Below are 23,296 nucleotides of genomic sequence, written 5' to 3' on the forward strand. Positions count from 1 at the left end.
CAGGGAGTTTCAGAAGACGAGCAGCAGCAGCAGCAACAGCAGAAGAAGAAGAAGAAGATGAAACAGCGCTCGGCTCCGGCTCATGGCTCACGGTTGGCCCTTCCTTGTCTTCTTCCATCGACCTGCTCTCACTCGAGCAACGTACCTACCTCTCTTACCACCTTCTCCCCTTTCTCCCCGCTACCTTGCTGCACTTTTCAGAGAAGCGCGCGCCATTTCAATAGAGACATTATCGCTCTCTCATGCCCCTTGATAAAACCACCTGGCCACAATATCGTGACCGAATCGCTCAATCGGATAGTTCCTAAGCGCGAGTGAAAGTCGAGATCACAGGCAGACTTTTTCACGCAACGAGTGCATTTTTGATGCAGCATTCAGCTTGCTCGCTTCTTTCCTCGCTTGCCCGCTCGCTCGGTCGTTGATTCGAGTGGTGGACGGGTTCTTGACCTAACACGCTTCGCTACCAAAACGCTGAATTCTCAAAATATAGACACTAACGTTCGACAGGCAAGGTCGTTGATTCTATAAATAATGACTGTGTATCACGTTTTACCCGATAACAATCATCCAATGCGAGAAATTCTATCGTATCAACATATATTTATACAATTTGCATTCATCTCTTTTCTTCTTCAACGTCTTACACAGAAGAGAGCCCTTGTTTTCTAATTCTTAATTCTAATCGTACAAAATTATCGTAGCTTATTTCTCTCAAACGCCTCACATTCGGCCTTCAAACGTCATCTAGAAGCATGTAAATTAGGTATAAATAGACTAGTCGTAATTAATGAGTCGATGCGATAACTTTGGTTAAATTATTCATACAGATACTGGATCCGTTTCTGTCGGGCTTGATCTTTGTTGATAAGAGAAGCTTACTTCCATATCCATTTCATCCAACTCCTCTTCTTCTTCTTCGTGAGTGTCTGATTCTTCCTCCTCCTCTCCTTCTCCTTCCTCCTCCTCTTCCTCTTCTTCCTCTTCTTCCGATCCTCTAAACTGAAATTAAACCATTTTTTCCTTATACACGAATGTTTCACGTTGAATTTCTTAAAAGAGATTTAATTTGTTTCGATAAGAAAAAACACTTTTGTAAGTAACTTTTCTCCCCGATCATCATACTCTTCTTTATCTACACGGAATAAGGCATGCTGGGTATCGGTAGAATAGAAATCTGCAGAACATTACCCTTCTTGACAAATTTTAGTAAAACGATAAAATAAAAAGGACGAATCTTCCGTATTATTGTCTACTTTTTAACTTATAACATAGCAATGATCTACATTGACTTTAAATATTGAAAATTTAAGATATGTTGAAAAGTAAGGTTAACTCACGTCAATCGCTGTTTTTCCAATAGGTATATGTTCGAATCCTAGCATTCGGAAGCGTTGTTTCTGAAATTTTAAAGAAATTTTTGACTAATTAAGAAGACTAGGATTTAAATATAGTTATAAAAACTCTCCAGCTCACCCATGCATAATGCTCGTTTTCAAGTGCAGTCACTTCACTCTCGTCATCGCAAGGTCTATCCGCATTAAACCATAATGGATCTGTAGCTCTGGGCTGTAAATTTGGCCATAATGGCATAAACGACATGGTTGTTGTTTGATTCTATTTCTTATTCATTAAAGAAGACTTTATTCAACTGTAGCTATTTATTTATGACACTATCACTATTGCTGCACCGACACACTGACGGTAAAACGGTAAATAAAATACTGGTAAATACCGCCACAAAGCCATCAACTACCCGAGAGCAAGATGGCCAAACCGACCGAGCAAACAGACTCATTCAACGCTACGCCATGTTGGTTAACCTCTTTCACCAATCGCGATATTTGAAATGATGTCTGCTAATAAATTCTAATATCATACTCTAATAAAATGTAAATTATTGTTTAATAAATAATATTTGGCCCACCGTGTGTTCTTGATGCTCTGCTTAAAGATAAAATTAAAATTTTCTCCTGATCTTCAGGACAGTTTTTGTTTTATTTTTTATACACACTTTTTATTTCAAAGCCGAATCAACGTTCCAAGACCATTGTTAAGCCAATAATGTTGTTAACGCAGACAATATCTTCCCGGCGCGAAGGAAAAATAAGGAATAGAATTTTACCCATTTTAAAATCACTATTTGCAATTTATCATCAAGTTCTACCATCTTCATTTTCTGACTTTGTGGTAATGGTGGAAGCGCCGGAGACGCCGGAGAAGGTCGGTCACTAGCGTCACTAGCTGGTGAGCTGGTGATGGTACTGTGTGCACTGTCCCTGTAGAATAAAGATAGTTGTAGTAGAGTAGAACTAGAAGGTGGAGTACTGGTGGACGGTGGAGTTTCGGAGTTGGAGGAGAAAGTCGCATGTGTTACTTCAGTTTCTTAATGGATCTGCGAGAGGTTGTTAGAACGCTAACTTGTGAAAATTGTTAAGTTTCAAGGTACACACGACGCATCTTTTGATAGATCAACGCTTTTGTGAACGAAAAACAACATCTCGTAACATAACCTTTTTTCTTTCCCAGGTAACAAAAAATATTGCATGTGCTAATGTAAATCCTCCTGATATGAAAGTTTAACATCTTTTTCTTTTATTGTTCGATAGATCGTACAAAGTCACGATGAGTGATCGGTAGGAGCCTCTAGTTTCTTATCCATCGAAATTAAACAAATAAATGTTGTATTTTATTTCCAATTACCAAGCTATGTAACAAAGAGGTTAAATAGTTTAACAGTTTATATAATTTTGAGTTTTTTGAGACACAGTGCTTCTTTGGTTTTTTCTTCACTTTCATATATTGTGTCGTTGCATCACACATACTATACAAACAGTTTAAACAACGTGGATGTGCATTATCAGCAACGATATACGCTTTAATCTTTCCGTGAGAATAAATCACAAGGATAAAGGTGAATGTAATGTAAAATTACGTGTTGCTCCCTCTCTCTTTTCGAAGATTGTCCATCGTAGTTAAGATTAATGTTATATGTGCAGCGTTGCAGGAATGCAGGATGTAGAAGAAAGGATATCACGAGTATGGTGATGATTTCATAGTCAATGTTTATAGTGTTGATGCCCTCGTGCAATCTATTAATTAATAATAATTTAGTATCGTTGATCCAATTGAAAACAATATTCTCGGCCCTTCTTTCACTAATTTCTATCGTTTAGCCCAGTAGTCCATTGAAACTAAGCGCACGTCAATCGCGTACAATCGATTCATTCGATGATTTTACATAAGTGCAATTAAATTGCTTTGTAAAAAGTATGTCTTCTTTATTAATAGAACCCGTTTATTTATATTCAATATTATTATTGATTATGCAACAATACTAATTTCGCAAAATCATCATACGCAATCGATAGCTTCAAATACTGGCTTCCATCTGTGCACCCATATCCACGCGTCCCGGTGAAGAAATTCCGAGAATTTAATATGGTAGATTCCCAAGGAGCCCATAAGATTTCACACAACGATCCCAATAATACATTCATTAAAAGCGTTCGATTCGTCTCCCCCCCCCCCCTCCCTCTCTATATTTTTTTAAATTTTGCATCCATCGTAAAAAAATCGTTATCGTTATCGCTACCGCTGCAATTTCCAGCGACCAAAAGCGATACTATTTTTTTTCAGCGGCGAAGCCGCAGTGTTAAATTAAATTCGCTATTATACAGAGTCGAAATTATACTCATGAGTTGAACAAAATTGCAGTCACGTTTTCTTTTGTTTTGAGTGCTAACTTTCACTGGTACACTTCCTGCATCGAAATAAAGGTGGATATCGTTTGGTTAGCTGCTTTACCATGCTTTCCTGTTTTTTCACGTTTTATCGTGGTATTTGTGACCTCTCGCGGTTTAATAATAAAAGCTAGAGCATAACGATGTCTAGAGTTTTAACGAGAAACCCAGACTGACCGTTAAAACGATTCGCGCTTAATTATTGGAAATATTTTCTCAATTTTATGGCTAATTACCAAACGCAGTTCCAACAGCAATAATGCTGCACTTTATAAAGCAACTGCTTTCTAAAAAATGAATTTATCATAGCGCCGAGTGAAAAGACAAAGATTCTCGTGGATTTCTTTGTTATTTACAAATACCAATGTGTTTATAAACTGTCAGAGTCGACGCGTTAAATCGAATTGTTATTCTCATTTTATCTGCTGATATATTCCGCGCTAAGCTCAAGTGCAACAATGCTCCGGTGCAATTAGCTATAAGTCTGTCCGGTAATTTTAGAGAGAGGGCAGCCTAAGTAAAGTAGGCCCATGCACAGCAGCAGTTACTTTTAAAATCTAAACTGTCGTCTCTCGAGCGAGTCGACGGAACGCGCGCATCTAGATAGTCCTGTCCTCTCTTCTTCCGAGAAAGAGCCACGCAATAAGTCGATAAATCAATAACAATCGCGCTTTCAAACACACGTTTGACAGAGACAGGGCGATTATCTCGAAAATAAACACTCCATAGAGCAAATTACGTTTTATTGCTGAATTCAATCGAGTCACTAATTTTTTCCACGTGGATAAACGTTTGCGCTACAACAACGGGCTTTCTTATTTCTTATTACCGATAACACCGCATTAGATCAAAGCTGCATACGCAGCCTTTTTACGTATTCATTACAGTCAATGCGCATTATGTTACGAGTCTTACGAATACCAGCAATCTTATCGATACGAGGTGTGTAATCGTTATCCGCTCGAGTAATCATCCGGCAGAAGCAACTGTTTCAAAAACTCGAGTAGTTTTATCGTGAAAATAAGGAAACTCGGGAAATCGACATCCAACACAGGCTGATTGCTGTTTTTCTCCGAACAACGGGAAACTATATATATATATATATATAGCAAACTCGCTTTACAATTCTGCGTTTCACTCGTAATTTTTTTGGTTTTTTCTTCATAATTACCACCCCTTCACGCGGTTCATCTTCGAACCAACACCGACTAGCAATGTACTAAAAACGTCATTGTATCACCTCGATATCGTATTATCTCGCCTTATCTTTGCTAGAATAAGGACAAAATCACAGTGCCATCAATTTTCCATTTCCTATTTTTACTGCGACTTGTATAATAAGAGACGAGCTTGGCGCGAAAAAAATGCTCCGCCATTTATCTGATGCGCAAGACTTTGCAGAGGAGGAAAGTTTTAGCGGATATATTCATTTGCGTTCTTCCCAATGGTTTCCTTCGTTATGTTTGTAATAAGCTGGAAGGATTCCGTTTTGAAGCGTGAAAAATGATTAAAGAAAACAACAATAATTTCTTTATTAATATTTGAACGAGGGTCAGTGGCTTATTTAAGCGTGTGTAAAACCTTATCTAGAGCCAATATTAATATTAATAAATGGCTGTCCATATGTTTGCACAATTATACGCTGACGCAATCATTCATTTTTACGAGGCTGCTTCGTTGCTTCTTTCTGTATATATATATACAAGATCCATTCAACGCTCGCGTGCCATGGTTCATCTCGGATTCACATTTTTTACTATCAACTCTGCGAAAAAAATCATCTGCTTTCTCTCTTCGCGATACACACACATGCACATATACAGTGGTCTTTTAGTCTTTATATATAAAATATTTAAACCGAGATAACTCAACGTAGCTTCTTGCGTGTCGTTATTTTTCTCATTTTTCCTACAGCTGCTATTTCATTATCATATATCAGGGTCACTTTCAGTAAGCATTTTTCTTTTTTACTCGAGTATACAGAGTGTTTATTTTATAAAGTAACTCGGACCGAAACTTAGGTGCAAAATTGCATTTGTGTGTGTGTGTGTGTGTGCGTGACTAATTACAAGAAATATTTATTTATTACAGGGAGTCTTTTCAAAGGCACTCTCTATTCAATTGGAACAGTTATTGTGCAAGAAATTTGTATTTATCTTAGTTGCAGAGATTAACGCGTTTCTTCTTACATCGACGTTTCGTCCAAGTCGAAATAAACACCCTGTATAGATGCCTTTGGCAGTTTGTCTTGAAAAATGTTACACGCGCAGTACGAGAAACTCTCATCCATTTGCAGGATATCTGTTTACACAGCCCAACGCGTTTCTGCAAACGTCTCTTTGACTCAGTCAATTTTATAATTGGATGCCTTATTAACTTCATTAATCGATTCTTTATATCGCGCATTCCGAAAAATTTTATATTTGGCTCGTGGACAAACACGATGTAAGGTCGTATAAATATACTCTGATGAATGTAAGAAGGAATAAAATTTTTATGGAAAATTTTTGGGTACTTGTGTGTGCTAAGAAAATTATTTTTCAGTAAACGTTTTTTCTTGAGTACGTATTATTTGAAAATTATTTTATGGTACAGCGACGACTTCAAATTTTTTCTCTATCATTTTATTTTTCTATTTGGTCTAATCAAACCACACGGCGGAAATGATAATTTCAAAAAATTGCTGCTCTACCTAGTTAAACTTTGTTTTATTTTTATCTGTCACTGTGGTTTCGATACTAGTTGATAATTTAGTAGAGGTATACATAATACAAGCTCCTCTGAGTGATTAAAACGGTACTTGGTTTAACTCGAGAAAATCCGTTTTAGAAAGTACACCGCATTGAGTTTTTGCCTCAGCTTCCGGTCAGTGACTTTTATTGATACCGTCGGTTACTCTATATGGTCCTATTGTACATAGTAGGAAGGTTTTGGTTTGTGCGAAAACCAGTACGAAAATGTATATTTATTTATTAGAGTTAGTTACATCAGAGCTTCGGAGCATAGGCCACGTTTTAGAGACCGCACGACAACCACTGACTTGCTAAATATCAAAATTCATCGGTGTCCTTGATCACGGGATACACCGGCAATATATCTTTGCCTAGAAGCCTTATGTACCAAGTAAATAAGCGACCAATTTAAAATATATTAATTATTCGATACAACGGTTCTAAAATGATAAATCGACTAAAGATTTTCATGTTAAAATTGCTTATTCATTTTTTTAATGTTAATGTCAATTGTCAGATTGAGAATAACGAGAAGGTTATATGGTAAATAGAGATATAATAAGGAAAGAGTATAAGAGCTTGAAAAATAAGTTACACTACCTACATTAAAGGGTTCGGTAGTGACGAAACGAAAATGTACCGTTAGCTCACCTTTAGGTTTTTTTATTCGAAAGCAGATAACAAAAGAATTACGATATAGCAATGCTTATTTAGGTATCGGTCGATTCCTTCTCATTCACGAAGCTCAATTCAAATAACCTGATATAATAATGATACATTAATGAAAACGAAGCTGGCTTTGTATAACAATCGATTTGAAATGCAATACTATCGACCAAAGTTAACGTTGTTCAATCAAAATGTTAACCATAAACCAGTTTTAGTGTATGATTATATAATAAGCAGAATAAAATTAAGAGAAATAATGTTAGTCTTTTTTTCAGATCTTTGCATAAGTAATCATGAATTCTTCGGATCCTCATGCCCATCACCATATGGACAACATTCACAGTACGCATGAAATGAATAGTATGCATGGTACCCACGAAATGCACGGGATGGACCATGAACACATGAATCATGAGTTACTCGGTGCTATGGGATCTGAGAGTGACAGTATGGCAATGAGTCACTTGAGTCATACTATGCAGGTACTTTTTCACTCTCCCTCCCCCCCCCCCCCCCCTAAAAAAATGTTTTGCAAAACGTCGTTTGTGATTGTACCATTTTTTCTTCATAAGTGATCCTATATTTTGTCTTCGTTCCAGATGTTCTTTCATGGTGGCTATAACGAAGTTATCTTATTCGAAAGCTGGAAGACGTCGTCTATCGGTGGTCTCATTGGATCGGTAATTGGAATTGCGATTATGGCTGCCTTATACGAAGGTTTAAAATATTATCGAGAATACCTCTTCTGGAAAACATACAATGCTCTGCAATACAGGAGCGTCACGGTGCCTAGCGAGAAGAATGTGGTAACAGAAGATAACAGAGTTGTGCAGTAAGTCAGTTTTGTTGGAGAAATATGCCGAGAATACAGTATTCATTGAATTCATTCTTTCAAACATTCAATCGAACGTTGGCGATCGAATCTAACTGCGATATCCCATTTTACCTTTTTAGTATGGTTGGAGAAGTAATACACAAGCAGCCGTGAGTATTTTAACACGACTATAGGAAGAGTTCTTTTTTTTCTTTTTTTTTCTAAAACGGTTCTTATGCACTGTTCTTTTACATTGTAATAAGCTTTACCTTTTTTTATAGCACATTTGGCAGTTAATTGTCGCTTCTTTATTTGAATGATGGATTTTATTTTAGGCGTCGGACGCATGCGTATACCTTTTTTTAAAATAATAATTCAAGAAATTTGGAGCAAAACCAAATAAATCCACTTTCACAAAATCGTTTATCAGTGGCGGTTATTAGTTAATTTGTTAAAATACATCGCATAAAGTAAATAGTTTTTAGTAATATCTTATAGATAAAATTTAAATATTCAATTTTGTTATTAATTGCTCTGTTCGAATGATGTATTTTGAATTGTGGAAGGATGAGGTAGCCACATATGTGGCCAGTAACACACATGCCGCCTATACTTAAGCATATAGGATACATATATACATTCATTTTACCTAAAAAGTGTTAAGCTTGTATGAAAAAATGCCGACTCTCTACAGGTTAACAATATATTTTCATAAATATAGGTTTATTTTGTTTTGTCCCAAGCTCTCCTCAATTGATAATATAGATGCACGCCTTTTTGTTGGTTCTCCACAATATATATATATATATATATATATACCTATACAGTCTCACAGAGCACGCTATTCATCAATATATCGATAATTCATTTATGTAATAAGGACCAGTAAAATTGTTATCAATAATTTAATGCCAATATTATGCAAGAGTACGAACTTAATAAGGGGATATTAAAAACTGCAACACCATTCTTGCTGTAAAAGCTAACTTTAAGTTTTATAGTATAAAATTAATTTTATTTAATGACAACGGTGTTCTTTAAGGGGATCCATTGCGCGTCGAGAAAGTACTTCCAAATTATCTTCTACAATTTTAAAAATTTGAATATATTCATAGGGATCAAATTGGCTCGTATTGATCTGCTTAATTAACGTAAAGGCATATTTTCTGGATTAAAAAAAAAATTTTAAATCGGATATTAACAATAATATTTTATTTCCCATCAATAATTTCGAAAAAGGGAGCCTTTACAACGCTGCGCCAAACTTCAACGAGTAATTTAAGACCAACAAGAAGCAAATATTCCCACAAATGTAGAAGATTTGTTGGAAATACTATTGTAGCGCAACAATAGCAAATTTGCACATTTTTCCTTGTTGCGCTACAATAGTATTTCCAAAAAATCTTCTACATTTGTGGGAATATTTGCTTCTTGTTGGTCTTAAATTACTCGTTGAAGTTTGCCGCAACGTCGTAAGGGTTCCCTTTTTCGAAATTATTGATGGGAAATAAAATATTATTATTAATATCCGATTTAAAAAAATTTTTTTTTATCCAAAAAATAAGCCTTTACGTTAATTAAATAGATCAATACGAGCCAATTTGGTCCCTATGAATATATACAAATTTTTAAAATTGTAGAAGATAATTTGGAAGTACTTTCTCGACGCGCAATGGATCCCCTTAATACTCGGTATTACTACTTAGTATACCAATAGTTTTTTCAAATAAATAAAATTCAAATAAAGGTAAAGGTACCAACAAATTTGTAATGAAACTTCAAAAGTTTATTTTCGATAAAGGTGAATGACAACATACTCGACTTTTTTTAAATGGCAGAGATGATCAAATCAGAAAAAGCAATTTACGAAAATTGTCAAGAAAATGCAAATACGCATAGTATATCACAGCTTCATGGAACAAAATGTTAATTGAGTATTATCATTAATATATTATCTTGAATAGCTTTCAAATATAATTTTTCTCTAAATCATCCTAAAAGTTATTAATTTACTTTACTCTTAAAAAAACATGATCGTATTAAACAGGATAAAGAAACGTTTTACAAATAACACTGAAGATCATGTGCACCTGTCTCCATCAGACTGTGAGTTATGCTTCACTCTATAAAAAGCTACAAAATTTATTATTAATTTATCAAAATCATATTTTTTCACTCGATCATCCAATATTTTTTTAAATATTGACTAGTATTATAATGTTTACGTGTCTTAAAAGTAAATACTGAAAAGGAAATTTTACTGTTTTTTAAGTTTCTTTATGGTCTTTATTTAACTAGTTACGGTCTTTTTAGTTTAATTGCTTTCTTTTACATTTACTACGCTTCTTTTTACAGCGCATGTGTTTGTAGTTTGAAGTATCTTTTTATTTAGTTGCTATCGGTTTAACTCGCCTCATATATTTAAAGTAATAGAATATCAGTTCATGGTTGGACTAATTAATATTTTGATACTGCCTGTTATACTAACTACTGTATGTATTAATTTGAATGTAGCAATAACTAAAATATTACATTTCTTTTTAATTTTACAGACCAACAATGTTCTCTTGGATGCATACCTTTCAAACGTTTCTTCACATAGTGCAGATTATCTTATCGTACTTCTTGATGCTAATTTTCATGACGTATAATGTGTGGCTCTGCTTCGGCGTCGTGCTTGGCGCAGCAATCGGCTACTTCTTATTTGGCTGGAAAAAGTCTGTGATCGTTGATGTAACAGAACACTGCCATTAGCAAACATTGTATAAATTAAAAAAATCTGTACCGTTTTATGGCAATAGCAAATGTACCCTGTTTTAAGAGTTTATAATATTTTATAATATTCATTAAACTTCAAAAGCTTTTACAGTACATATTATGCGGCGGTACATTTGTTTTGCAAGTATTTCAGATGTAATTCATTTTCAAAGGTTCTATGATATTATTTGTTTATATCATAGTATAGTTTATGCGTTCTTCATTATATTAATAGCATACAAGTACCACTGATTTTATTGTAATAGAAAGAAGAAAAATATTAGATACAATAAAAGTGTCATGAGATTTATATGGGAAAAAACTGACTTCCAGTAGATATAACGAGGAAAGTAAATCTTGATGCTCCATTAATAATTTTTATGAAACACACAAGTGAATCATTTTTTTATATTTTTAATTACAAAGCACAATTATTATTGTTGGTTGATTTTGAAATTTAATGCATGAATATTCAGGACAATATATTGAATAATAATTGCAAGATTGTAAATTAAACATTTTGCATTATCGTAAAAGAAAAGTTTTTACTTTTCACAGTTAAGCATATTTGTAAATCAAATCGTATATCATTATAATTCAATTGTAAATATTATTAATATATATTATAAGGGAAATTCTATTGTATATGCACAGACGCCTTTTCCCATTTTTATAAATCATCTTGTATATTTTAATAACAATTGACATGAAGCTTCTTGTCTTAGAAAAAAAGTGGATAGGGATATTCTCACATAAATATTGGTATATTATTTAAAAACGATAAATTATAACTGAAAAGTAAGAGAGGTAGTTTAATAATATAAAATTTGAAAATTAAACAAGCTTGGTATCATTTATTTGTCTTAGCAAAAAACCTTTCCACACTCACAATATTTTTAAGGCATTTAATAAGTTACGTTGTACTTTAAGCATTTCATTATGAATGATAAGTACAAATTTAGGAAATATTAGGTGCTTTCTCTTTTTATATGTGAAGTCAGTCGGAGCGATTCAGTTACATACAGTTGAAATTACATAAACTCTATAACCGAATCATCCAACTCAGATTTGACTAAAGTTTCTGGTATATGGAACACGCCTATTATAAATTAAGCGTGGTAACTATATAATGAATATGATTGTTTTCTTTTTAAATTGTAAATTTATGGAGTATATGTATATAGTACACTATATATATTATAGGGTGAAGCACTTTCTTATAACTCCTCAATACTAGGAACTAAAAGGTGTAAATTCATTTATCTGCTTAACTTTAAGAGATAACAATTTTTTGCACATGACCTCTTTGAATACAAATAGAAAAGAGTTGAAGAGATCTAATGCAAAAAATTGACATCTGTTATCTTATGGTTAACAAGATAACATTTTCTTTGATACTCTGGGACATGTCAAGTGCCTCTTCATGTATATTATTTGTATCATAACTAAGGCTGAAAAGCTTACATCTTGATATGATTGAATACATAATTTTCAACGTTTTAATCGTATATGATGTGCAATGTAAAATAATAAATCCTCTTTATAACTAGTTATAAAGCAATTACATGCATATTTTTGTTTTGGACCAAAACGTTATATTATATATACTGTTATTGAATTACAACAATCGCGTACATAATATGAAAATATATTTAATATTTTGTACAAGCATTTGTCCATTATAAATTACTTAAGGTTATTTATACTGCATTAAATACAAATATAGTCAAATGAATAGCTTTCCTCAATTGCGCGTATATTATTAAGACTAATAAGAAAACTGTTATATAGATAAGATATTTTGTGCAGATACGTCTATAAAAGCAGCATATGTTTATTTAATTAGATAAAACCCGAATTTTTTGCAAGTATAAAAAAATATGTAATATTATATCAATGTTAAATTTAAAATAATACTGCTGCTCTCTTAGGTAAATGTAAAAAGAATGCAAATTTCAGGAATACCCCATGAATTTACAATATAACTTTTGTACAATATTTCAGACAGTATAAAATATACTATATATATATTATAATTTGTTTGTAAACTGTTGATGTAAAAACAAATCTTGAGCTCGCATCAGCTTTGCATTATTATTTATAAATTTTTATTATATGACAATTGTTCAGCAGCCCTGCTCTTTTGTGAGAAAACACACATAATCTTTAGTTCTCGTATCAAGAGTAAAGCTCCAGTTAGCGATAAATACTTAACACAGAAAATTGTGTTTCTTCAAATAATTTTGTTAAACCTAAAATATAAAGCACATCATATTTTAAAATAATTACTTAAAGCTATTCTTTAATTAAAATTGTTTTTTTAAATGAAAAATATAATTATATTTTTGACATTTAAAATTTTACAAATTGTCTTTTTACAGATTCAAAACAATTGTTCAAACTATAGTATTTATTTTTAAAAAGAAGCTCAAATGTAAGAAAAAGAATAGTTTTCTTACATTGTGTAGCACAATGTCCATTGACTTGTGAGTGTCATTTTATTGAATTTGCCTATTATGATCTAATAATTTGTGCCCAAATTGAATCAATTAATTGTTTATTCCAAAAGAATATTGAAGAAACATATAAAATACCTATGCCCAGTTTTTTATTTTAGCTGCTTACAAATGTAGACCTTAACAAAAAGAAAACATATGTATTATATGATTTTAAAAAAAATGAAGAAAAATGTGCAAAGTTGGTGTTATTTAGCTTACTCAGACCCAGAAACAGGCATACAACAGCTTGAACGCTGCGGTGACTGTTGTTTAGAAAGATCAACAGTATCCACAACTATGGAGTGGTCCATTTTAGCTTCTAGTTTGGCCCATGTAGCAATAGCAGCACCAAAAGCTTCTTCAACATTAGTAGCATCTTTTGCAGATGTTTCTACAAGTAAAAGGTCGCCATTTTCTATGCACCATGCTTTTGCTTCTTCTGTTGATACTTCTTTTTGAAATTCTGGAACATCTACCTGTTTTAAAAATTATTTTAATTTTAACATTGTTCTTTTTCCAAATAATTGTTTCAATATAAAAATATTTACTTTATTGCCAACAACAATGAATGGAAACATAGGACTTTCTTGGACATCTGCATAATACAGAAATTCAGATCTCCAATGTGATAAGTTTTTAAAACTCTCCTTGTTATCGACGGCATAAGTTAATAGACAAATATCAGAGCCTCTATAAAATGGTGTTCTAAGCGTTTTAAATCTCTCTTGTCCTGCAGTATCCCATATTTGAAGGGTATATGATTCTCCATTTATTTTAATATCTTTATTAAGAAATTCGACTCCAATAGTATGCGGACTCTGTTCATCAAAATGGTTGGAGACAAATCTATTCATAAGACAGGACTTGCCAACAAATCCATCTCCTAAAATTACTACTTTCAAAAGAGTAGATCTTTGTGAATTACGATTTTTTGAGTTATCACCCCTAGGTGTTCCTGCAGTAGTTATGTTACTTACTGACATTTTGTCTTACAATATATTTTATCATTACAGTAAAAAATTAAGTCTTTGATATGAGTATTATAATATCTTATATTCGATAGACAATCCAAGATATTTAAATCTCTTCTTAAAGCACTTAAATTACTATTATATATTAAAATATGAATTAATAAGATTTTTCCAAAGACTTATCAGCTTAGAAAAAATAAATATTAAATTATATTCAATAAAATGTGTAATTTAAATGATTGAAAATCACAAGTTACGTATATTATAAAAATGATAATAATATTTTAATTATAAGCTTTATAAACTTTAACATCAGATTTTAATGCACTTTATACTTTTTAACGTTTTCTATTAACTCTTAAATCGCTATTGAGGTACAATTATTTATGAATAAACCAAGTACCAGGTGATTATTTCTCGGTATTGCTGGTATTTAATTCTTGTATTGACAAGAATCAAATAGATTATTCTTTACCCTCTTAAGGATACACACACACACACACACACACACACAGACACTCAGTATCGGAGGCTTTAAAAATGTTCGAAAAATAGATAACTACTGTTTTGGAGCATTCCTAGAATTTGACACTTTACACTCTTTACAGAGTGCAGACGACAAAAGAAACGCCTATCTTAAATATAAATACAATATGGTCGCTAACGGCGCTACTGCCATTGACTACAGTGGAACGGTGGCAATCTGTATGGATGATTCATACTATAAAATTTATTTATTGATACAGTTGTTTCAAAATTGTTCAATCAACATTATGTGTATATATGCGAAAAGATATTATTAAATTTAAAGTAATTGTCTTGATTAAATCCAACCGAACGTTTACCCCTTCTTCAAAAATAAAAATAATTGTGTACCTATTAACGTAAGTTTTTTGAATTTTCCCTCCTTTAAGAAGTGTCACATAATTTTGACATAAATGTTCTGTTCATTTTAGTAGAAAGTACTGAAAGTAGTTACACTTTTTGCACTTTATGCACTTTTTATAGTGTTAACTCTCATACATACAATGGGTAAAAACAAAAATGCGAAACGTGTAAGTGCATCTAAATCGAATAAACCTTACGTTTATAGTAAAATTTAACTTATTTTGGAATGTTGTCATTTTAACTAGGCTTATACTAATGAAATCTTTAAAATTGTGTTAATTAAATTTGTTGATTGGATAGTTTCTCATTTTCAGTTCTAAAATACATAATAAAAATTAGGCTAAACACGCAAAATGTAAATTACCAGCTACCCCATGCGCAAGCGCAAGTACTAACCAAAAAGTGAAAAATGGTTTTTTTCGTTTTATACGATAAATGAGTATGTATGTACCGACTGATCTTATCATAGCATTTATTTTGTAAATTTTTACAAACCAAAGTTATAAGCTTCTAAAAGTCAGAGTCTATGGAAGCTTTCCAATTAGCCTAAAAGTTTGACACAGTCGAACACAAATGGTATATTGCATGTTACGCAAACTGTACATTTGTGTCGAGTTTCAAATTAATTGGAAAGCATCCTACAAAAGTTGGTCGAACAAAGACAATTATATACTTATTATTATGAAAAAAACATTGGAATCGTTTCTTCCCATGCGTTTCTAGATGTTCGTTACATTAATAAAAATATTTCTTAATGATTTATGAAAAAGTGTTTAAATGAAAGTCAGCTTTAAGCTGACTGGACAAAAAGTATTTTACTTTGAACATTGTATTACTTACATTGATTGAGAGTTATTTGTAGTTTCCAAAAATAAAAGAAATAATGTTTTTTAATTAATAGTTATGAAAAAAATGGAATAAAAAATTGACAGTTCTATTAAAAAAAATAAGTGTTGTTTATACATATAAATAATATTTTATTCTACAATTTTAAAATAGTACTGATCGTAATAGTTTATTAGACATTTGTATATATTTGTTACAATCACTTTAAAATCATTTTGTAGTTAATAATTTTTGCATTTTTCCTAAAGAGTATTAATTAACAAATGATTTATATCATGTTATAGACATCTATGAAAGCTAATAAACAATTGCAACAATTTTCTGTCTATAATTTTATTTTGTTCTACTAATTTAGCTTCGTTTTGTTAAAGTAGACCAGTATAGTTAGTAAGTAGTAACTGCTGGACAAATGGCCCAGAACTGAACGCAGCTTCAAACTATTATAAATAAACTGGCAAAACAGTATCTCCTGGAATTTATTTTAAACACAAAATTATAGGATTTGAATAGTCCCACAAATGTCAAAAAGATGAATGTAGCATGTAACTGGTTACAGCAAATATGAAACTATAGTATCTAATAGAATTTTTTATTTTTGTTCTCTCAAAATATACAATAGATAATTTAATATTATTATATACTATTCATTATTTTCTTATTCGTCATGCTAATTAAAAAAAATGTAATAGTCTTCACTTCAAATTTATAGTTACAATGATTCTAAAAAGCTCATCTGTTCTGATTAAATTATTTACTCCATTGTTTCCATTCCACTCCATCAGGTGTTTTGACAGGAACCTTATCTTTCCCTACTTCAGACCAATTAGTACTCAAAACAGTTCCCCCTGACTCTTGCTATTTAATAAACAGATAAATATTTAATATTTAAACATATTTTACTTAATATACATATACTTACAAATGACTTGTTCATAGCACGTCTAACTTCATCTGAGCCACTGCCATAAATTTGTTGAAATAGTGCATTAAGGGCTGCATCTCCTTCTAGCTTCTCATCTGCTTCTTGCTTTTTAATTTCTTTCTCCACTTCATTCCAGTCTCGAGACTTTTTACTTGAACTAGGATATTTGGGTGATTGATCAATAACAGATAAATCCTGAGGTATATTCTTCAATACTTGTTGGGTAACAGGATTTCCTTCTAAAGCAGTCCATTGTATTCCATCCTTCTTCGTTAATTTCACCTCTATTTTAGACGGCATAATTTTGTAGTAAAATTCTCCTACAGAATGAGCTAAATTTAACTGTAAATTGTAATTGTGACCATTTGGTAATTTGGCAGACACAGAGAGCTGAAAATATTTTATTAATTACTTTTATATATCTATAAAATTTAATGAGCATAAGTGAAGTACCCACTACATTTTCCTTAAGATTAATGACTACATCATTTGTATCTTTAGCCAAAATTGTTAGAACCACATGAGTCTCTGTTTGGTACCATTCGTGCCTGACTCTTGGCTGTAAAGGATAAAAAATTAGAGATAGAATTGCCATAAATTTAATTCTATAGTGTTATACGTAAAGTATTTGTCTCTAATATTATTTACGTACCTCGCTTTGACTCATTTTCGAAGAAACATCACAAATCCGTTCGTTGTTCTCGAATATTCATGAAAAAATCAATGCCTCTATATCGATACGCATACAGCGGGAAATTGATTCATGTGTGGTTCGGTTAACTTCACTCTGTTCCTGTGCCTAGCCTAACCTGCCTAAGTGCTTGTTCTGTCACTCCTGTCAACGCGGGCAATAACTTGACAGCGAGATTGCCGAGATTGCTCCGCGCTGTAGCCACCTGGTGGCGTTGAGTAGAGAAGTAGGGAGTGAGGAAACTGGAAAGGAGACGGAGTTGACGGAGGCCGGTATTCATAGTCGTTACTTGTATTTAAGTCTGACTTAAAGTCTCAATTGTTCTTTTTCATCTAATAGTAATAGAAAAAGATAACCTATGCTTAAGTCGGTCGGAAATATAAGTAACAACTATGGCCGGGATTCATAAACAGAACTTGAGTTCAAGGCGCAGGGTCCTAAAATAATCCTTGCCGGTAGGCGGCGCTGATGTTTGTAAAAGTCGAAAATTCCATAAAGCCACTAACGCCATCTGTCGGACGCGAATGAGAAGTACTTTGTTAGGCACACAACCATTACTGCGGTGCGAATGCGTGTGCAACCTCCTTCGGATACCATCGCTCAGCTTCGGACATCTTCGCTATACATCGAGTTCGAGAGGGAAGGGAACGGCATAGTTTTATCGGATCTCTCTCTCCCTCTCGATCTAACTTTCGTTTAGCCGAAGAGCCGAGTAAAATTCCTTTTCGTCCTGCTTCAATCCTCCTCCATCTTTCAAACCTCAGATTCGAGTTCGATTCCATCCAATAAATTTTTTTTTTATTGTAGAATGTTTTTTTATTGCCATGAACATATTAGATTAAAAAATATGTAAAAATGGGGTTTTAATATTCCATAGTTACGCTCAAATTATTCTTATAAAAATTTAATTTTTATTTCGTTATCAATTCAAATAAGTTATTAATAATTACTATAAATATTCTAAAACTATAAAAAATGAAAAAAAAAGAGTCAAAGAGGTCTTGAACCTGGGCTCACCGGTTCCAAAAGCCGAGACCTTACCACATGCACTATAAGAGACTTAAGAATAAAGATGATAAACTTGCATAAACTTTATAGCTTCAAATTCGCTTACTCTCCATGTTATACAGATACAAGTATACCTTCTTTCCATATATTTATACTTTATACTGTGAAATTAAACCAAATATATGAAAATATTATTAGGTTAATTATATGACCCTAGACATCTACTATATTATTTAGACATCTTTTAAATTTGTAATAAATCAATTCCTGCTTTATGACTGAATTAGTAATTTTGAAGTGTCAAATAATATTTAAAACGCAAAGAGAAACATAGAACACTTCACTTTTACATTTGATTCGCATGCCATTTTATTACCTACGTATTTTTTCATTTCCCTTTAGAACTTGGGTTTTCTTTCGAAAAGATTGTATTTCTCGTTCCATTACATGCATAGTTTAACGCGCGAGTGATCTTAATCGTTAATATTTATTACTCTACAAATTCACCGCTTCGACTATTTAAATTAATATTTCTGTATAATTACAAGCTTTTTTTTCTAAACATACAGTTATTAATTAAACAGAACAAATTAATGTTTTACGTGTCTCTGTAAATTAATTTAAGAGTCAACACGGCGAATTTATAGAAAATGTATTAACGATTCTAGGGCCATAAAATTAACCTAATAATATTTTCATACATTTGGTTTAATTTCACGGTATAAAGTATAAATATATCGAAAGAAGGTATACTTGTATCTGTGTAACATGGAGAGTACGCGAATTTGTAGTTATAAAGTTTATGCAAGTTTATCATCTATATCAATAAGTCTTTTATAGCGCATGTAGTAATGTCTCGGTTTTTGGAACCGGTGAGCCCAGGTTCAAGACCTCTCTGACTCTTTTTTTTTCATTTTTTATAGTTTTAGAATATTTATAGTAATCATTAATAACTTATTTGAATTGATAACGAAATAAAAATTAAATTTTTATAAGAATATTTTGAGCGTAACTATGGAATATTAAAACCCCATTTTTACATATTTTTTAATCTAATATGTTCATGGCAATAAAAAAACATTCTACAATAAAAAAAAATGTATTGGATGGAATCGAACTCGAATCTGAGGTTTGAAAGATGGAGGAGGATTGAAGCAAGACGAAAAGGAATTTTACTCGGCTCTTCGGCTAAACGAAAGTTAGATCGAGAGGGAGAGAGAGATCCGATAAAACTATGCCGTTCTCTCTCGAACTCGATGTATAGCGAAGATGTCCGAAGCTGAGCGATGGTATCCGAAGGAGGTTGCACACGCATTCGCACCACAGTAATGGTATGTGTGCCTAACAAAGTGCTTCTCATTCGCATCCGACAGATGGCGTTAGTGGCTTTATGGAATTTTCGACTTTTACAAACATCAGCGCCGCCTACCGGCAAGGATTATTTTACCTGCCACGAGCAATCTCCCGTTTCATCCTGCTGCAACTTGCAAGCTATTTCGGAACGATTTGAAGTATACTTGCAAGTTGCAGTATACTTCCATTACATGCAGTAATAACGGAACGCAGCCCTTAACTAAGGAGCTCCTTAAGGACCGAATATGAATACGGCCGTTAGATTAATCCAATTACTCCGATCTCTAACAATATTTATTAGTCAGTCTTTTACGAGTAATAGCAAACTAGGAAAAATTAACTTTTGGACAATTTGAAAATCCTAGATAAATTTAAAAATCCTCCCGGACGTCCCCGTAAGGTTAATAAAAGAGGACGGATGGCAACCGTAATTGAAGCAAATGAAATAAAATCATTTTCTGTTCCTATCTCTTCACCTGATGAAGATCAAATTACAAATATTTTAGAAGGTACGTCTAATTATTATTTCTAATACATATCAGTCAATTCTCATTGTTTTAAATAGTTTAATATTTATAGTCCTGTCAAAACACACTTGGAATATTTTTGGAGTTTCATGTTTATATGGTTTTGAAACAACAGAAGTGCAATTAAAATTATATGCAAAAAAAATAAATGAAGAAATATCCAATACTTTAAAGCAAGAAGATGTAAGCTATAAAGCCAAGATTTCAGTTTTAGAAGATATTGCTTCTATATTAAGTCCTGTAGACCCTCCAGGAATTATGGTATAATCAATATGATATAGTTATTTTATTTTTCACATTTCATGAATCAACATGATATAATATTTTGATGTAATTTAAATTGTATGTAATATTTCATAAGTTTATTTGTAGATTGAAGTTTCTGCAAAGACCATTGGGAGAGAAAAAGACATTGTAAAGACTATTTACAAAGGTATTATGTTATCTTGGAAAACTACTCATAGCACTGTTCAAACTGGAAATGCTGTTAGATTACCTTTGTTATTGTGTAGTGGTAGTAAAAGCTGCATAAATGCTGTTCATAATACAATAAATCACCTGTTTGATTGTATGATTATTGCATTGCCTGCTAAGCAAGATGACTTGATGTGGCTTACACTGATTATTCTTGTACAAAACGAAGAAGAAAGTTCATCTAAAAAAAGCCTTATTAAACTAAAATATATTGTACCTGAGCTGTCACCTATGGATACCATAACTACAAAATTTGATTTTGCTGCTATAATAACAATGTTAAATGCGTAAGTTCTGTACTTTTATATGAAAATAAATTATATTTTACATTTTATCACAAATTTTCAGTGTTACTGACTATGAAGAAAATGACAGCACATTAGAAATAGTATTAAACGTATACCATATAGAAAAATTTTTTGGATGTCTCCATGACCAAATGATGCATACTGCTGGTTTGCAGCTAGGACTGTGTACTCTAAACAGAATTGATCTTCCCAGTGCAAGTGTGATGGAAAATAAAGTAATTAATTTCTTTTCTCCATTGCATTAAAATACAACCATATTACAAATATACTAATTATTTTGTTGTAGGTAAAAGTTTTAAGTCTTAACACCATGCACAGAGTTTTATTATATTTTAATGAAAAAGCAATCGCTGCTCTACATGCACAAATGAGTGGTAGTTATATAGGGACAGAAAATCGCATGGAATCTTAAGAATTTGTATTTAAGCTTATTATAAGCCTAGTATAATTATTCTATTTTATATCTATATCTTATTTTTATAAAATGTTCGTCTATATGTCAAAACAAAAGTTCAACTGTCAGTCAACGTTATCAACAACCTGCATCTACAAAGAAGCAAATATGACGAAAAATCATTTATACATTATACTTTAGTTTATTAATTTTTTAAATAAAAGTAATTACTTACTAGATCTTCTTCAGATTTTTTCTTTTTTTTCTTCAAAGCATTACTAAGGATGTATTGCCTTAAATCGATGTATCCTTCTGGCTTATCACCCAGAAATGGTGGTACAGAAATACAAAGAATTTCTGACAGCATAAAGGGCTTTAACCATGTTACTAATGGTGTTCGACCTTTTGCATAATATCCATCGCGATGGTAAAATAATATTCCATCTAGTGGTGGTAAAGCAGTAAGACTTGATAAAAATTCATCCAAATTTTCATTGCAATTAATTTTAGGTAAGAGAAACATAGGAAATGTATTTCTATATGTACTTCTCTCTTGCAATTCAGTGATATCAGATAGCTTAGATTTTAGCCAAAAAAATCTAAATTCAGTCTGAAATAAAATAAAGCATAACCAAAATAGGCTTTCCAATAGTTTTCAAGGATTACATACATCACAATTGGTAAGAGGTTGGTTAGACCACGCCAGCACATCCAAAACAAAATAAGCTTTCTGTTTTGTAAACCATATGCAATCCAAAATGGTGCAGCTACTCTTGTACTCATTTGGATTTCCTCCAGGAAGAGCTGAATGAAATTTTCCAAGTCTGTTACCTCTTCTATTGTAAGCTTTTGTTATACCCTGGAAAAATTGTTCACTAGTATATATTTTCTTGTAATATTTTTTAAGTCAATTTAAGATCTTCTTACTTTACAAGCTACAACTAATGTTCTTCTGCCTTGAGGGCAAGGAACTAAGGTCCATTTTTCTAAGAAATCTTGTGGTACTTCCATCATCCACTCTGACAACATTAACTGATTCGCATAATTTCTATGGCGTTTAAAAGTGTGCCATTTCCATTTATTGCTTTTGTCAATTTCCATTTCCTCCTCTTCATATTCTTCTTCAGAATTAAAAGCTTCTTCCAATATTCCCCTTCCAATATTGAATGCTGCATCTCGACTCCTATAATTATGTTTAATCTCATATGGAATTAACTATAATTTCTGATACAATAATTCACTAAAAATAATGTAAATGTGAATAGCTATATCATGTTTTTACACAAAAACCTTACTTTTTTTGAGATTGCAATAAACGTTGACGTCGAATTTCTTGAGGAGTATCATCTAGGTCAGTCTCTAATCTATATTTGTACTTTTTAATAGGCTTTTTACAAAACATTGTCCTGGAGATTGGAAGTGATTAATTAGCGTGAAATTCCGGAATTCTCGGGCCGCCTCGCTTCAGCGCACTCTCCATCTCTATTCCACCGTTCCACGTTCCCCACTTTGGCACAATACCGCCAGATGGCCACCTCGCGGAGCATTTCTCAATAGTTAAAAAATATTATTTGGTCATTTTATCATTTGGTAATCTACTTTACCACTAAATGTCGCTCGAAATGTATTTAAGCTCGCGAGTCACGCGGCGCGCCAGTTCGTTCATGCCTCATGGCTCTCATGGTATGATTGGATCTATTCCAA

The 23,296-nt window shown here is 32.4% G+C and overlaps 6 protein-coding genes across 14 annotated transcripts; 2 read left to right on the forward strand and 4 right to left on the reverse strand.

Annotated features, from left to right (window-relative positions):
* Positions 1-580: 580 nt before the first annotated feature.
* Positions 581-1,814, reverse strand: LOC136780516 (anaphase-promoting complex subunit 15-like). The gene is made up of 4 exons (XM_066738931.1): positions 1,474-1,814; positions 1,338-1,397; positions 826-999; positions 581-744 (listed from the first exon to the last, which is right to left on the reverse strand). The coding sequence occupies exons 1-4, from the start codon at positions 1,597-1,599 to the stop codon at positions 721-723; spliced, it is 384 nt and encodes a 127-aa protein (XP_066595028.1). The 5' UTR covers positions 1,600-1,814; the 3' UTR covers positions 581-720.
* Positions 1,815-2,252: 438 nt separating this feature from the next.
* Positions 2,253-11,528, forward strand: LOC136780456 (high affinity copper uptake protein 1-like). 6 transcript variants are annotated; one of them, XM_066738826.1, is made up of 6 exons: positions 2,253-2,526; positions 2,607-2,633; positions 7,417-7,623; positions 7,741-7,973; positions 8,096-8,125; positions 10,508-11,528. In XM_066738826.1, exons 3-6 carry the CDS (start codon positions 7,435-7,437, stop codon positions 10,707-10,709), a joined length of 654 nt encoding a protein of 217 aa, XP_066594923.1. In that variant the 5' UTR covers positions 2,253-2,526; positions 2,607-2,633; positions 7,417-7,434; the 3' UTR covers positions 10,710-11,528. The 6 variants fall into 6 exon arrangements, with proteins under 6 accessions (XP_066594923.1, XP_066594924.1, XP_066594922.1 ...); XM_066738827.1 differs by lacking the exon at positions 2,607-2,633 and having other exon boundaries at positions 2,253-2,442; positions 10,508-11,527; XM_066738825.1 differs by lacking the exon at positions 2,607-2,633 and having other exon boundaries at positions 10,508-11,523.
* Positions 11,529-11,545: 17 nt separating this feature from the next.
* Positions 11,546-15,913, reverse strand: LOC136780455 (ras-related protein Rab-9A-like). Of its 4 annotated transcripts, XR_010823763.1 has the most exons (5): positions 14,585-15,913; positions 13,759-14,102; positions 13,430-13,686; positions 13,172-13,347; positions 11,546-12,964 (listed from the first exon to the last, which is right to left on the reverse strand). XR_010823763.1 is itself a non-coding variant. In XM_066738824.1 (4 exons), exons 1-3 carry the CDS (start codon positions 14,191-14,193, stop codon positions 13,326-13,328), a joined length of 714 nt encoding a protein of 237 aa, XP_066594921.1. In that variant the 5' UTR covers positions 14,194-15,913; the 3' UTR covers positions 11,546-12,964; positions 13,307-13,325. The 4 variants fall into 4 exon arrangements, 1 of the variants encoding a protein (XP_066594921.1); XR_010823762.1 differs by having other exon boundaries at positions 11,546-12,943; positions 13,759-15,913; XR_010823761.1 differs by having other exon boundaries at positions 13,759-15,913.
* Positions 15,914-16,490: 577 nt separating this feature from the next.
* Sgt1 (suppressor-of-G2-allele-of-skp1) lies at positions 16,491-17,677 on the reverse strand. Its single transcript, XM_066738869.1, has 4 exons — positions 17,490-17,677; positions 17,295-17,396; positions 16,835-17,227; positions 16,491-16,770 (listed from the first exon to the last, which is right to left on the reverse strand). Exons 1-4 carry the CDS (start codon positions 17,502-17,504, stop codon positions 16,663-16,665), a joined length of 618 nt encoding a protein of 205 aa, XP_066594966.1. The 5' UTR covers positions 17,505-17,677; the 3' UTR covers positions 16,491-16,662.
* Positions 17,678-20,077: 2,400 nt separating this feature from the next.
* On the forward strand, positions 20,078-21,831 carry LOC136780690 (uncharacterized). The gene is made up of 5 exons (XM_066739239.1): positions 20,078-20,398; positions 20,469-20,677; positions 20,789-21,177; positions 21,239-21,413; positions 21,485-21,831. Exons 1-5 carry the CDS (start codon positions 20,308-20,310, stop codon positions 21,608-21,610), a joined length of 990 nt encoding a protein of 329 aa, XP_066595336.1. The 5' UTR covers positions 20,078-20,307; the 3' UTR covers positions 21,611-21,831.
* Positions 21,605-23,092, reverse strand: Snup (snurportin-1). The gene is made up of 5 exons (XM_066739240.1): positions 22,888-23,092; positions 22,520-22,775; positions 22,263-22,451; positions 21,828-22,202; positions 21,605-21,744 (listed from the first exon to the last, which is right to left on the reverse strand). The coding sequence occupies exons 1-5, from the start codon at positions 22,992-22,994 to the stop codon at positions 21,718-21,720; spliced, it is 954 nt and encodes a 317-aa protein (XP_066595337.1). The 5' UTR covers positions 22,995-23,092; the 3' UTR covers positions 21,605-21,717.
* Positions 23,093-23,296: the final 204 nt, after the last annotated feature.

Source organism: Prorops nasuta, unplaced genomic scaffold, assembly GCF_024137725.1.
Source record: "Prorops nasuta isolate Cenicafe-Biocafe unplaced genomic scaffold, Cenicafe_Pnas_1.2 PNAS00019, whole genome shotgun sequence".
NCBI classification, from domain to species: domain Eukaryota; kingdom Metazoa; phylum Arthropoda; class Insecta; order Hymenoptera; family Bethylidae; genus Prorops; species Prorops nasuta.

Coding starts and splice junctions, on each gene's coding strand:
- LOC136780690 (XM_066739239.1), top strand. CDS start 20,308: ATGGCAACCGTAATTGAAGCAAATGAAATAAAATCATTTTCTGTTCCT. Junction 20,678..20,788: donor TAGACCCTCCAGGAATTATG/GTATAATCAATA, acceptor GTTTATTTGTAG/ATTGAAGTTTCTGCAAAGAC. Junction 21,178..21,238: donor ATAATAACAATGTTAAATGC/GTAAGTTCTGTA, acceptor ACAAATTTTCAG/TGTTACTGACTATGAAGAAA.
- LOC136780516 (XM_066738931.1), bottom strand. CDS start 1,599: ATGTCGTTTATGCCATTATGGCCAAATTTACAGCCCAGAGCTACAGAT. Junction 1,398..1,473: donor AAAACGAGCATTATGCATGG/GTGAGCTGGAGA, acceptor TTAAAATTTCAG/AAACAACGCTTCCGAATGCT. Junction 1,000..1,337: donor TTGGAAAAACAGCGATTGAC/GTGAGTTAACCT, acceptor GTTTAATTTCAG/TTTAGAGGATCGGAAGAAGA.
- LOC136780455 (XM_066738824.1), bottom strand. CDS start 14,193: ATGTCAGTAAGTAACATAACTACTGCAGGAACACCTAGGGGTGATAAC. Junction 13,687..13,758: donor TCATTGTTGTTGGCAATAAA/GTAAATATTTTT, acceptor TTTTTAAAACAG/GTAGATGTTCCAGAATTTCA. Junction 13,348..13,429: donor ATGCCTGTTTCTGGGTCTGA/GTAAGCTAAATA, acceptor CTTTTTGTTAAG/GTCTACATTTGTAAGCAGCT.
- Snup (XM_066739240.1), bottom strand. CDS start 22,994: ATGTTTTGTAAAAAGCCTATTAAAAAGTACAAATATAGATTAGAGACT. Junction 22,776..22,887: donor TTATTGCAATCTCAAAAAAA/GTAAGGTTTTTG, acceptor ACATAATTATAG/GAGTCGAGATGCAGCATTCA. Junction 21,745..21,827: donor AAAAATCTGAAGAAGATCTA/GTAAGTAATTAC, acceptor GCTTCTTTGTAG/ATGCAGGTTGTTGATAACGT.
- Sgt1 (XM_066738869.1), bottom strand. Junction 17,228..17,294: donor TTAATCTTAAGGAAAATGTA/GTGGGTACTTCA, acceptor AAATATTTTCAG/CTCTCTGTGTCTGCCAAATT. Junction 16,771..16,834: donor GTGCTATGAACAAGTCATTT/GTAAGTATATGT, acceptor TTTATTAAATAG/CAAGAGTCAGGGGGAACTGT.
- LOC136780456 (XM_066738826.1), top strand. CDS start 7,435: ATGAATTCTTCGGATCCTCATGCCCATCACCATATGGACAACATTCAC. Junction 7,624..7,740: donor ACTTGAGTCATACTATGCAG/GTACTTTTTCAC, acceptor TCTTCGTTCCAG/ATGTTCTTTCATGGTGGCTA. Junction 7,974..8,095: donor GAAGATAACAGAGTTGTGCA/GTAAGTCAGTTT, acceptor TTACCTTTTTAG/TATGGTTGGAGAAGTAATAC.